Consider the following 12,124-nt stretch of genomic DNA (forward strand, 5'->3'; position numbering starts at 1 on the left):
ATCTACCCTTGAATGCTTCGGAGAAAAAAGCGCTTTGTTCCTTTTCTTTTTTGACGAGGGCTTAGTTAGTTCTGGTCACTGGTCAGTCAGCGACTAATAGAGGAGGCGTTGTGTTTTCTATTTTCGTGGCAACTGCTCCATATTTCTATTTCTACGGGCAGAAAATTCCAGTACCCATATTTGGCATGCCTTCACTGTTTCAAACACACAAAAGGCGGCTAATAATAGTGTTGCGAGTGTGTGCTCAGAACAAGTACACTAGGGTCATGCAGCAGTCTATAAGACTTCAAAGTAGAAACTGGAACCAGGAACAAGCAAGACCCCGTTGAACCTATGATCCTGAACTCAGAACCCAGTGAGACTAATGTCTTCTCCTCGTGCCACTTGCCGGAACTCCCACCATTGTCTTGCCTAAGAGTGTAATAACTGAGGTCAGATGTAATGCGGTCAAAATCTGTGACACGCAAAAACATCCCAGGCCCGCCTTCCGTTGCCTCCACCATGAATAAGGACTACGTCCTTTTTTTTGTTGACAACTGTAACTCGAAATGTCGTACGTGTAGCATTTCCGATAATCAACGACACTTATTACGAATACGAGCGAGTACTGATAGCAAACCCGTATTTGACAGACATTTTTTTTCAAAAGGAAAAAGGAAAGAAAGCAGCCGCCAAGCAACATCGCTGCCGCCCTTATTAATTAACCCATTCATTCATACTGTACTGTACGCGCCATAATTGGGCCTACGAATACGATACGAGAGGGAGAGAACATTTACCGGTTTACCCCCCAAACACCTTTGTCGTGCTTCCAGAATCGCCAGGTTCCTGTCAAGGCCGTTTCTTTCCCCACTCGATTCCGGATTCCGCAATGCCGATGCTGCTGCTCCGATTCTGAGTGCAGTTAGCAGCACCCATCCATGGCCGCCCGGTTGCCGGTATAAACCCAGGAGGAGACGAGAACCGAGAGCTTCGAGATCTCCTCTGCTTCCGCTCACCGAAAAGGAACCGGGCTAGCTTTGGAGCTCCACCCGTCGCCATCCATGGCCGCCGCCGCGCTGAGCCGCTGAACCACCCGCAGCAACCAACCAAACCAGGTCAAATCAACTCACCCACGGCCGCGCGCATATTAATCTCCCCAGCCCCCAATCCCCGCTCCGCTCCACAAACATCACCCACCCATCCATGGCGCCCGCGGCGAGGAGCCCTCCTCGGTTCCCGCCGGTGACGACCTACGACGCCTCGCTGCGACAGCGGCGGACGGCGGCGGCGGACCTCGACGGGACGCTGCTCGCCTCCTCCTCCGCCTTCCCCTACTACTTCCTCGTCGCCCTGGAAGCCGGCTCCCCACTCCGCGCCTTCCTCCTCCTCCTAACCTCCCCGCTCCTCCTCTTCCTCTACACCCTAATCTCGGAACCCGCCGCCATCTCCCTCCTCGTCTTCCTCACCTTCGCGGGTCTCGACGTCCGGGACGTCGAGTCCGTCGCCCGCGCCGTCCTGCCCCGCCACTACGCCGCGGGGGTCCGCGCCGACACCTGGGAGGTCTTCCGCGGATGCGGCGGGGAGCGGAGGGTCGTCGTCACGGCGTCGCCGGCGGTCATGGTCGGCCACTTCGTGCGCGAGTTCCTCGGCGCCGAGGTCGCCGGGACGGAGCTGAGGACATGTGGGTGGTTTGGTGGCGGGAGGCGGTTCACGGGGTTGATTGAGGAGGTGCTTGTCGGGGAGAGGAAAAGGGAGACGGTGGAGAAGCTCTTCGCCGGCGGCGACTTGCCGGATGTCGGGCTCGGGGATCGCGAGAGCGACCATGACTTCATGGCAATCTGCAAGGTTAGTACTGTACTATTTAATTCGATTATTGATTAAATTAAACGACCGCATCTGTATGCAACCAAGATTAGTTCCTTCCTAGCTTTCCCGTCCTTAGTCTTCTTCAGCTTTCCCGTCCTTAATCTTCTTCTTCTTCGATTGGATCATCCATTAGCTTGGTTGGTCACTGATCACTCGCTGTGGAGTTCCTACCAATTTTATTCTTTGAGTGCTCATGGCGTCCATGATTATTCGTGGCTTGCTTGTGGTAGCTGGAGTTGCTGGAGAAAGGAGAATGTGTGGTTGCTGGCTTTTCCAGAGAACCTTTTGCTCCCTTTCTCTGTTAATTTTGATGAGTGCTCAATCTTCAAATCATGTGTTGGCCAAGTATTGTTGCACGTCGTTTTCTACGTCGACACGATTCCCAAACGCAACTACCACAACTGTTTTTATTGACTTGACAATATATTAGTTTGAAAATATTATACTAGATGTTCATATTAAAAAAAGGGAACAGGCCAACTAAAACTTCGTTGATACAATTCGATTAAGATCAAGCTGAGATTACAAGTAAGCAGTAGTATATATCTCTCTGTCCTAAATGTCTGAGCTGTTCTGTTTAGTCGAGAAAGGGTTTGACCAACAGTTACTCGGATTTGTATGCAGGAAATACTAATTTGTTCCCTTCTTGTATATATAATGCAGGAAGCTTACATGGTGCCCACCGACAAACGAGCGCCACGCGCCGCCCCCGACGCGCTCCTGTCCCGTGCCATCTTCCACGACGGCCGCCTCGTCCGCCGCCCGGATGCGCCACAAGCCTTCTTCGCGCTCGCCTACCTGCCCGTCGGCTTTGGGCTCGCGCTCCTCCGTGTCTTCCTCAACCTCTTCGTGCCGGCGCACCTTGTTCGCTACACGTACCGCCTCACGGGCATCCGCCTCGCCATCCGGGGCACGCCACCGCCGACACCCCGCCATGGCACCCCAGGCTCCCTCCTCGTCTGCAACCACCGCACGGCGCTGGACCCGATCATCGTCTCCGTCGCCCTCGGCCGGCCGGTCACCTGCGTCACCTACAGCGTGAGCCGGGTGTCGACGTGGCTGTCGCCGATCCCGGCGGTGGCGCTGAGCCGGACCGACCGGGCGGCGGACGCGGCGCGTATCGCGGCCTTGCTAGATTCCGGGCGTGACGTGGTGCTGTGCCCGGAGGGGACGACGTGCCGGGAACCCTTCCTGCTGCGGTTCTCGGCGCTGTTCGCGGAGCTCACGGACCGGATCGTGCCGGTGGCGGTGGAGGCGGCGCAGGGGACGTACTACGGGTCGACGGCGAGCGGGTGGAAGATGCTCGACCCGTGGTTCTTCTACATGAACCCGCAGCCCGGGTACACGGTGACGTTCTTGCCGGCGCTGCGTCCCGAGGAGACGTGCGGCGGCGGGAGGAGCGCCGTCGATGTGGCGAACCACGTGCAGGCGGTCATCGCCAAGGAGCTCGGGTACGAGTGCACGTCGCTCAGCAGGAAGGACAAGTACATGAAGCTCGCCGGCAACGATGGCACCGTCGCCGCCGGCGCCGAGTCTAAGGAGAACGGCAAGAAGTTTGCGTGAACCGTGTTTTGCCATATGAAATTCTGACAACACGATGAGGATTCGGTTTCGTCTTGTATGAAAATTCTGGAGGCTTCGATTGTAACAAGGTCTTTTTCTTTATTTATTTGTGGAACTAGCTAGGAATTTGATAACTAGCAATCCAGGACATATGTATATGAATTCGCAACACGATGAATATAAATTACTGCTTGACTAAAGCTATATGTCATCTTGGATGCAGAGAGTTCCCATATAATCTAAAAAAATGGTGGTCCGAGAGGATGTGTATCTCCTCCCTTTGATTGCTTATTCATTGAAGTCTCTTTCCTCCCCCATGAGATCAAACCCTACATCTGAACACCGAGGGTGTGTTGGTTCTATCGGCCATCCCTCTCCTCCTGCGCAGATTCCTTGATCGGACGACAACCAAGCGCTCGCTCTGTGAGCCCCAAGGAGTGAACATCGAAGAGTAAATTGTCATATATACAGTATTCCCTCCGATCCATAACTTGTATAGAATTTGTACTAACTTCATGCGAAATGAGCTGACACTGGAGGGAGTAGCTTCGATGAACAGAATGCCACACATGAATACCGGGGTCGAAAAGGAAAACCAACATAACAGTCGCAAAAAGGTATCGACGGCAGCCAGCAGCTTGTTTCGGTCGAGTATGCCGACACCTGTAGAGACTAGGGTGGAGGGAGCAGCAGATGTGAATGGGCGACCATCTGTCCACCAGTTCGTTATTAATCTGTTCTTAGGAGGACATTTCCATCACTGTCAGTGCCTAATTTTGTTGGCCTGCCGCAACGAACCAACCAAGCACATCCGTCGGAATCTCCGTTGCCACTTGTCTTTTTCTTTAAAGTTTCGTGTGATCCAGGAGACCAGGAGGAGGAAAACAAGATGGAGAGCTTGGGAGATCGGAGGAGAACAACAAGAGGCCAAACTGTCATAAAATTTAACTGTCTAAATATCACGACAAGATCAGAGTGGCGCAAACTTGGCTCTGATAGAACAATTTATGTTTTCTTTCTCTCTTTATTTCCCTTTTTGTTTTCTGTGGCGTTTCTCCTCTCTCTCGCTTCTGGACACTACACACTACTCCAGCAGCTTTATACGTCTTCATGGGAAAGCCTTTTATTTTTCTGTGGCGTGTCCTGTCAAAACAAGAAAGAACACGCTCGAATCGAACCTCGAATCTGTATTTTGCCTTTCATTTTCCTGGGAAAGCCTTTTACTTTTTGGTTCCACAAATTTTTTCTCTCCTATGGCTTCTGATTTCCGAACAACTACCCAGCAGCTTTCCATGTGTCCAAATAATGATAAACGTGCTCCAAAAAGCCAAACCCTCGCGTCAATGACGTCGATCTATTTCAGAAGCAGTCTGTATTCTTGAGCAAAGAATGCAAAACTACAAGAAAGAATACACAAACTCAACCTTCCAGCATGAGGATTTTATTCACAAACAAGATTCATAAGTACAAACAGACAATTCATCATAAACTTTCTAACAAGGGAACGAATACACAAACTAAACCCTTCCATCTTTGTTAAAAGTCAAATATACATCATCCAACTCCGTTTCTCCAATCAAACGAGACAAGTCGATATACAGCCAACAGCGAAAAAAGTTAAATCTTTGGTCAGATTGTGCAACAGGCACCCACCCAGGTGTGCAGCTCTGAAGAATGTATCATGTGCAACTTCAGATGGTGATGACCCTGCATTGCTCCGGCGAGCAGTCATGCTCCATCAGCGGGCCGGTGGAGGAAGACACCAGGAACCCATCAACCCTGGCGGCCGTATCGACATCGATCGTCACCGTGCTCAGCCCTCTCCCGATCACATAGATCTTCCTGCCAATGGCCACAAGCTCACATGGGGGCCTCGTGAGCTTATCCGACAGCCTGCCAAGCATCACCCACTCCTTGGTCTCTTTCCTCCACATCATCAGCTTCGTGCCAAGGGACTGATCAAGCATGTAGAGCGTCCCGTCCAAGACAACTGTCGGGCCAGACCAGCAAAGAGCAATCTCGTTCTCTGTGCCCCTCCAGGTCTGGTTGATCGGGTCGTATATACCAGCAAAGTACATTCTGTTCCAGGCCGCCTTGTGGATGGTTATCAGCTCTCCATCCAATGCAATGAATTTTACTATGTCAGGGGTGAGCATTGGATTCTTGTGCGGGAACCAAGAGTTTGTGCTTTTGTCGTAGATGTCCCATGAGTTCGGGGACTTGTCTGTCAAACCAAGCCCACCAGTAACGTAAATTTTGTCGTTCAGAGCTGACGTTACAAAAAAGCACCTGAAAGCAAAGCAACGCCAAGTGGGTAAGGTACTACTACATAGTCACAAGAGACAACACTATATGCACTGAAAAAAACTTGAATACAAAAGCATATGAACTTTAACGGTACGAGTGTACCTAGCAGTAGGCATCGGGGCTGCTTTGCTCCAGCGATTTGAAGATGCGTCGTAACAATATGCTTCGTCAGTACCATCTTTGAGCCAACTACAACCACCCAAAACAAATAACCTCTTGTCCAATGTCTCGATGGAAATGCCTTCCCGTCCTGAGCATGGAGGTTCCATGACTTGCAAGACTTTCAAGGAGCGGGTTGCAGGATCAGGAGCAAGAACATAGCATTTGATTCCTGTACCCCTACATACTAAATATATCCAAGGCTCATCCAAGTTGTTCCTTTTGCGGCAAGCGTGCCACTCTTCACTGCATAACAATGCCCTCCATCCCCTTGAGACACACCTCAGCACATTATGACATTGCCGAGGAACCCTTGATAAGCAAAGAAGAGCAATCTCATCAGGAAGACCATGTATAAGTGGTGTCTGGAGAACAGCAGATTCCATCCTCCTACAGAAGAGCTTCCAGCAATGCACTATTTCGAAGGTGGTACATCATCCTAACAAAGAATTGAGCAGATGAGAAAGACACTTCTGGTCAAATTAAAGACATATGAAAGGACCAAAAAGTTTCTAAAGAATTAGGTAGGGGAAAATGTGAAATTGCCGCAGAGTAATTGAATCAGTAGTACTATATTCTAGGGCAATGAAGGTCAGCAACTTTAATAAAAAAAGCCAACTGCAGGCAAGAAACAAAAAAAATTCAACAATAATAAGCCACTAGATTTCACGGTTTCAAAGAGCTTACACACAGATATCATGATTTTTAAAGTAACTACTAACAACAGTTTGCATCAAATTTTTAGGTATGCTTGCTCAGAATATTTGATCAGTTTTGGGAATATAATCAAGGAAGGAGCACTTTTTCAAGAGCCACCTTTCTCAGATACCGTCCTTGCGATTTCTTCACAGCAAGCAAGTAGAACAAAAATACAGAAACTCTCTTCTTGAACAAGTTAACAGCACCCAAATGATTTAATGATTGCAGTAAGAAATGGTTCTTGCACATTTGCTCAGAATATTTGATCAGTTTAGGAGGTGTAATCAAGGATGGAGCGCTACTTAAGGCACCTTTCAGATACCGTTCTTGAGATTCATCACATCAAACAAGGAGGAGAAAATCAGAAAGCAATGAAATGAACATAAGAGTTCATTTACTCGTTTAAAGCCTGATTGCTCAGAATATTTGATCAGTTTTGGATGAATAATCAAAGAGGCTGCACTTTTTCAAGAGCTACCTTTCTCAGATACCGTCCTTGTGATTTCATCCTAGCAAGCAAGCAGAAAATAAAGAAAACCAGGAACAATCCAAAAAAGGTAACTGCTATGATACTCTTGTTAACTAGCTATTCCTGAAAAATTTAACAGTATATGAATGGTCTGATGATTGCAACAACATATACTGTTTTTTCAAAAAGGCTGAAGCTATAAATTAGATTATGTGTTTCAATCATTTATGCCTGTTTGCTCAGATTATATGATCAGTTTAGGATGTTAATCAAGGAAGGAGAACTCTTTCAAGAGCCACCTTTCTCAGATACCGTCCTTGAGATTCATCACAGCAAATGAGCATTGTGTTGAAAACATTAGGTCCAGAAACTCTCCAAAGAACATACTGTAACTTCAAAAGTTGGCATGCTTAACACATATACATTGTCGAGCAACACCAAGGGAAGCTACGAAACTAACGTTGCAGAATAATCCATGAAACGACAGAAGCATATGCACAGAAGCTTATAGCTAACTGTTCTTTTTCACTTTGCTCAGAATAAATGATCAGTTGAGGGTGTATAATCAAGGAAGGGGACTTTTTCAAGAGCCACCTTACTCAGATACCGTCCTTGTGATTCATCACAGCAAACAGTGAGGCAAAACAAACCAAAAGATTAATGAAGTTTGCTACAAAAGCATGCGGAATGTGGTTCGATACAGATAAGCACATGTTTGCTCAGAATAAATGATCAGTTGAGGGTGTATAATCAAGGAAGGGGACTTTCTCAAGAGCCACCTTACTCAGATACCGTCCTTGTGATTCATCACAGCAAACAATGAGGCAAAACAAACCAAACAAAATAATCAAGTGTGCTACAAAAGCATGCAGAATGCGGTTCAATACAGATGAGCACATGTTTGCTCAGAATAAATGATCAGTTGAGGGTGTATAATCAAGGAAGGGGTCCCTTTTCAAGAGCAACCTTACTCAGATACCGTCCTTGTGATTCATCACAGCAAACAACAAACAAGCACACAAGGTGTACAAAATTCTACAAAACGAAAACCATCTCTTGGGAAGTGATTGATACAACGAAGGGTAACTGATATTTGCTCAGTTATTAGTCTCAGATTGGGTATAATCACGCGAGGAGTCTCCATCGCTCAGATACCGTCCTTGAATAATCGTCATAGCAATCAATCCTCACACCTAAAACACCAAGATCCGCAAATGACAGAACACCCGACGATTCCTGATAATAAACTTTAAAAGCAACAATGCGATCATCACTAGTGAGATCGCCCGCCGCATCCGAAAGTACCTCTGATTCGCATTGACGAACACTAGCACTACCTGCCATCTCTACCATAATAAACACTACGAAAAGAATCAAAACCGCCACAAAGACCTCCAGCGCCCAAATCCGCAACCGTCAACCCTTACCGATTCATTCGACACAAGGAGCAAACATTATTACCAACGGATGGGGCGAAATCGCACCTTGGGTGCGTGCGTGCGCGTTGGATCTGGGGAGGCGCTCGAGCAGGAGGGAATCTAGATCTGGCGGGGTGGCAGTGGCGGCGCGGCGGCTAGGGTTTCGTCGGCCATGGATGCGATGCGAGATGGGGAAACGCGGAGGGAAGAAATGTTCTCCACTCTACAGCCTTTTTTATCGTGGTGGAAATGAGTATTATCCATACAGGTCCCTCTTGTATTCTTTTATTATATCTGGAAACAGTTCTAACTGTTCCTCTGCGCCTCCAGAGGGATAAGTTCATTAGGATCTTCTTGGGGTCCTCAGATGTAAAACAAGCATCGGGCTTAGTGCAACTCCTTTTATTTTAGTCCCGAAATAAAAGCGAAAACTGAAACCCCGCAAAACCCTAGCGCGCCGCCGCCGCAGAGCAATGGAAGCCTGGCCGCCTCTCGCTCCCTCCGCCGGTGACGGCTCCGATGCCGCTCCCCTGCCCGGTCCTCCTCCTCCTCCCGCCGTTGCCGGGGGCGGAGGGGTCCCTATGGGGGCTTGGGGCGCGGCCGCTACGGCGCGGCGGGAGACGGTGGCGAAGGAGACGTCCGCGGAGGCCGTGAGCCGGATCGTGGCGAGCTGCGCCGACTCGGGCGGCGTGGCGGTGGCCGTCGTGGACGCCAACGCCGTCATCTCGGGCGGCGCCGCGCTCGCGACCACCGCGAGCCGCCTGGTGACCGTGCCGGAGGTGCTCGAGGAGGTGCGGGACGCGGCCGCGCGCCGGCGGCTCACGCTCCTGCCCACCCCTGTCGAGACCGTCGCGCCCGCCCCCGAGTTCGTCAAGAAAGGTCGATTGCCGGTTCCCATAGCCTCCTACTGTTACTCATGTTACATATTTGCGTGCAAGAGTAGTGCTAAAATTTCTGCAGTTCGTGCATTCCTTTGTATGATCAAGTTCATTGCTGTAACAACAGTAGCGACTCATCTAAAACAACAATAGCAGCGCAGTTCACAGTTTAGCAACTTGTTGTTGTACTGTTTTCTGCTGAAGCTGGAGCTTTGGAGAACCAAGTAACCATTGTAGTTTAGGCACTGTTTAATATCCTTGTAATTTGCTTCATTGTTTTGTTACTCTGAGTGCTGAAGCACTATGCTCAGGGCATTAAGCATTTACATGGAACATCAAGTGGTTTTAAAAGATGGTGGAATATCAAGCTATGTGTATATGTTATTATTGTTTACTTTTCTACTACAGAATGCTATCATTTGCTAGCCTGTAACCTATAAGTTACTTCTATAGAGCAGATTTAGCCATTTATAAAAAATTCTCTGCTAGGAGAGGCTAACTTGTATGCCATCATTGCTTGCAGTTGTCAAATTTGCTAGGGAAACAGGAGACCTCCAAACACTTTCAGATGTCGATATGAAGATTATTGCTCTAGCTTACATGTTGGAAGCTGAGATCCACGGGACTAGCCATTTGCGGGAGCACCCACCTCCACTGCATGTGGTCAGTGTCAGAAAATTGCAAGAGGCTCAGTTGCCAGGTTGGGGCTCTAATGTGCCTAACCTAGCAGAGTGGGAAGCATTAGATCAGATGTCTGAAGCAGGTGGAGATCTTAATTCTCGGATACTTCCACTGAAGGATCTTGAGAACCAAGAAATCCCTACAAGTGACACCAACAGTATTTCTGAGACCCAGGGGGATGCAGAACCTCAGCCTTTAGTTAAAGATGCATGTATTCCTTGGGAAGATGATGAGAATAATGAAGGTTGGTTGCCTGCTGTTAGCCGCACCACGCACAGAAAATATTTACGGAGGAAAGCAAGGCGTGATGCTCTCAAAGTATCTGAACAAAGTTTTGATACAAGTTCTGTTGCTCCATCGATTAATGACGATAAAGATTTAGCTGAAGATTGTTTGGAACAAGTGGATAGCCCTTCTGTTGCTCCAGAGGAGATTAAGTCAAATGTGGATGGTTTGGAATCCAAAGAAGAGAATGAACCTAAAATTGCTGGAACTTTCCATTCTGATCAGCTATCTAATGGGGAGAATGGTGTAGCAAATGTTGATCCTGTGAAGGAGATCGATGCTACTGATGCATGCACTGAACAATTGGACAGCTTAGATATAAAGAGTGAGACTGAGGAAAGTGTTGAAGCATCTTTTGTGGATGATGAAAGCAGTGAGCAGAGTTGGGCCCTGAGGTCCTTATCTGAATCTACTGTAGCATGTGTTACTAGTGACTATGCCATGCAAAATGTTATCCTGCAGATTGGTCTCCGTCTGTTGGCACCAGGAGGCATGCAAATACGTCAGTTGCATAGGTATGTGAAGTAATATTGTTGGATCTCTTTTATCACAGAGTACCATCTAGGTCTGTGTTCTATTTAAGTTTGTATGCTCTATCTGTCTCTCATGTGTTGATGATGCTGATTTGACAGATGGGTTCTGAGGTGTCATGCTTGCTACAAGGTGACCCAAGAGATTGGAAAAATATTTTGCCCAAAGTGTGGCAATGGTGGCACCTTGCGGAAGGTTTCAGTAACTGTTGGCCAAAATGGGATTACTATGGCTTCACGACGCCCACGTGTTACACTCCGAGGCACAAAAGTGAGTGCAGTTAGTTTCACACTTTGCCCCCCTCCCCCTACTGCCTAAATCTTGCATTGTTCTCACTTCTGTGATTTAGTGCGAAATTTGTTTTTTGTTTCCTTTATGGTCTACTGTTTTCCGATTTTTTATAGAAAAGGTACATTTAAGGAATGCTGTCACAGAACATATGCAAATTTATTTCCATTATGGTCAGTAGCTGCAGCTGTAAAGATAGTGTTCTTTAAAGTCAGTGCCTGATCTCTCTTTGGTGTGGCACATTGTAAATATCTTGCAGTATAATGGTTTACCATGTGGGCTTTAGTGTTCATTTCACGACTTGTCTGAGTACTTTAGTAGGGTTTTACTCCATGTGCTGGCCTGACCTTTGTTGCATCGATGATGTTGTTTCTAATTGCTTATCTGTTTGCAGTTTTCGATCCCAATGCCCCAAGGTGGAAGAGAGGCTGTCACTAAAAATCCAATTTTACGCGAAGACCAACTTCCCCAGAAGGTTCTGCACCCTAAATCGAAGAAGTCTAGCAAGCTGGTTAGTACCTTCCTACCTAAACATAAATGGATATACTTGGTGGTTGTTGTCAGAAAATACATTCAGTTACTATTACCATGGAGGAGCAACTCTTCTAACCATTACCGTTTATTATAGGGGGATGACTTCTTGGGCGTGGAGGACATATTTTCGCACAGTGGCGAGAAGAAAGCGTCCCTGAAACCTCCTGTGAGGAAGGCACTTGCAATGTTCAGCGGGAAGCGGAATCCGAACGACAACCACTTTTCTCGCAAGAAGAACTAAGTCTGGTTCCCCCCTTTTGTTCTTTTCTCGTCCATGTCATTGTAGTCCCGTTATGTAACCAGGAGAAGCAGCGTGTCATCCAGACTCTTATCTTATATAAACTCAAGCATGTAAGCTTTACACAGTTTTGCAGCATCCATGTATTGCCTACTTATATGTAGTGTCACCTCGAGTGAAAGTAATTGAAGCTTTTTAGTGTTCTACGGAGTACATCTCAGGAGTG

At 47.7% G+C, this 12,124-nt stretch overlaps 3 protein-coding genes, 1 long non-coding RNA gene and 8 other non-coding genes across 14 annotated transcripts; 2 read left to right on the forward strand and 10 right to left on the reverse strand.

Annotated features, from left to right (window-relative positions):
* Positions 1 to 214: 214 nt before the first annotated feature.
* LOC112271612 lies at positions 215 to 912 on the reverse strand. Its single transcript, XR_002964899.1, has 2 exons — positions 780 to 912; positions 215 to 411 (listed from the first exon to the last, which is right to left on the reverse strand). It is a non-coding gene; the product is annotated as an uncharacterized LOC112271612 (long non-coding RNA).
* LOC100839316 (glycerol-3-phosphate 2-O-acyltransferase 6) lies at positions 686 to 3,617 on the forward strand. Its single transcript, XM_003572958.4, has 2 exons — positions 686 to 1,827; positions 2,512 to 3,617. Exons 1-2 carry the CDS (start codon positions 1,186 to 1,188, stop codon positions 3,409 to 3,411), a joined length of 1,542 nt encoding a protein of 513 aa, XP_003573006.1. The 5' UTR covers positions 686 to 1,185; the 3' UTR covers positions 3,412 to 3,617.
* Positions 3,618 to 4,821: 1,204 nt separating this feature from the next.
* On the reverse strand, positions 4,822 to 8,687 carry LOC100834327 (F-box/kelch-repeat protein SKIP4). 3 transcript variants are annotated; one of them, XM_003573013.4, is made up of 3 exons: positions 8,530 to 8,687; positions 5,821 to 6,316; positions 4,822 to 5,700 (listed from the first exon to the last, which is right to left on the reverse strand). In XM_003573013.4, exons 2-3 carry the CDS (start codon positions 6,261 to 6,263, stop codon positions 5,103 to 5,105), a joined length of 1,041 nt encoding a protein of 346 aa, XP_003573061.1. In that variant the 5' UTR covers positions 6,264 to 6,316; positions 8,530 to 8,687; the 3' UTR covers positions 4,822 to 5,102. The 3 variants fall into 3 exon arrangements, with proteins under 3 accessions (XP_003573061.1, XP_010233697.1, XP_014756326.1); XM_010235395.3 differs by having other exon boundaries at positions 8,507 to 8,675; XM_014900840.2 differs by having other exon boundaries at positions 8,473 to 8,675.
* Positions 6,626 to 6,734, reverse strand: LOC112272166. The gene has a single exon (XR_002965860.1). It is a non-coding gene; the product is annotated as a small nucleolar RNA Z118/Z121/Z120 (small nucleolar RNA).
* On the reverse strand, positions 6,823 to 6,925 carry LOC112272174. Its single transcript, XR_002965868.1, has one exon. It is a non-coding gene; the product is annotated as a small nucleolar RNA Z118/Z121/Z120 (small nucleolar RNA).
* LOC112272171 lies at positions 6,987 to 7,095 on the reverse strand. The gene has a single exon (XR_002965865.1). It is a non-coding gene; the product is annotated as a small nucleolar RNA Z118/Z121/Z120 (small nucleolar RNA).
* LOC112272167 lies at positions 7,278 to 7,384 on the reverse strand. The gene has a single exon (XR_002965861.1). It is a non-coding gene; the product is annotated as a small nucleolar RNA Z118/Z121/Z120 (small nucleolar RNA).
* On the reverse strand, positions 7,573 to 7,679 carry LOC112272172. The gene has a single exon (XR_002965866.1). It is a non-coding gene; the product is annotated as a small nucleolar RNA Z118/Z121/Z120 (small nucleolar RNA).
* On the reverse strand, positions 7,758 to 7,864 carry LOC112272170. The gene has a single exon (XR_002965864.1). It is a non-coding gene; the product is annotated as a small nucleolar RNA Z118/Z121/Z120 (small nucleolar RNA).
* Positions 7,944 to 8,051, reverse strand: LOC112272168. Its single transcript, XR_002965862.1, has one exon. It is a non-coding gene; the product is annotated as a small nucleolar RNA Z118/Z121/Z120 (small nucleolar RNA).
* LOC112272173 lies at positions 8,136 to 8,228 on the reverse strand. Its single transcript, XR_002965867.1, has one exon. It is a non-coding gene; the product is annotated as a small nucleolar RNA Z118/Z121/Z120 (small nucleolar RNA).
* A 209-nt stretch (positions 8,688 to 8,896) lies between the features above and the next one.
* On the forward strand, positions 8,897 to 12,111 carry LOC100834504 (RNA-binding protein NOB1). Its single transcript, XM_003570756.4, has 5 exons — positions 8,897 to 9,342; positions 9,865 to 10,822; positions 10,940 to 11,108; positions 11,521 to 11,637; positions 11,755 to 12,111. The coding sequence occupies exons 1-5, from the start codon at positions 8,937 to 8,939 to the stop codon at positions 11,899 to 11,901; spliced, it is 1,797 nt and encodes a 598-aa protein (XP_003570804.3). The 5' UTR covers positions 8,897 to 8,936; the 3' UTR covers positions 11,902 to 12,111.
* Positions 12,112 to 12,124: the final 13 nt, after the last annotated feature.

This window comes from Brachypodium distachyon, chromosome 3 (genome assembly GCF_000005505.3).
Source record: "Brachypodium distachyon strain Bd21 chromosome 3, Brachypodium_distachyon_v3.0, whole genome shotgun sequence".
In the NCBI taxonomy this organism is placed as follows: domain Eukaryota; kingdom Viridiplantae; phylum Streptophyta; class Magnoliopsida; order Poales; family Poaceae; genus Brachypodium; species Brachypodium distachyon.

What these genes read in the sequence shown, in the direction of transcription:
- LOC100834327 (XM_003573013.4), bottom strand. Translation starts at nt 6,263, where the DNA reads ATGGAATCTGCTGTTCTCCAGACACCACTTATACATGGTCTTCCTGAT. An exon ending in GCCCCGATGCCTACTGCTAG is followed by an intron (nt 5,701 to 5,820) that starts GTACACTCGTAC and finishes CTTTGCTTTCAG; the next exon opens with GTGCTTTTTTGTAACGTCAG.
- LOC100839316 (XM_003572958.4), top strand. Translation starts at nt 1,186, where the DNA reads ATGGCGCCCGCGGCGAGGAGCCCTCCTCGGTTCCCGCCGGTGACGACC. An exon ending in ACTTCATGGCAATCTGCAAG is followed by an intron (nt 1,828 to 2,511) that starts GTTAGTACTGTA and finishes TATATAATGCAG; the next exon opens with GAAGCTTACATGGTGCCCAC.
- LOC100834504 (XM_003570756.4), top strand. Translation starts at nt 8,937, where the DNA reads ATGGAAGCCTGGCCGCCTCTCGCTCCCTCCGCCGGTGACGGCTCCGAT. An exon ending in CCCCGAGTTCGTCAAGAAAG is followed by an intron (nt 9,343 to 9,864) that starts GTCGATTGCCGG and finishes CATTGCTTGCAG; the next exon opens with TTGTCAAATTTGCTAGGGAA. An exon ending in TTACACTCCGAGGCACAAAA is followed by an intron (nt 11,109 to 11,520) that starts GTGAGTGCAGTT and finishes ATCTGTTTGCAG; the next exon opens with TTTTCGATCCCAATGCCCCA.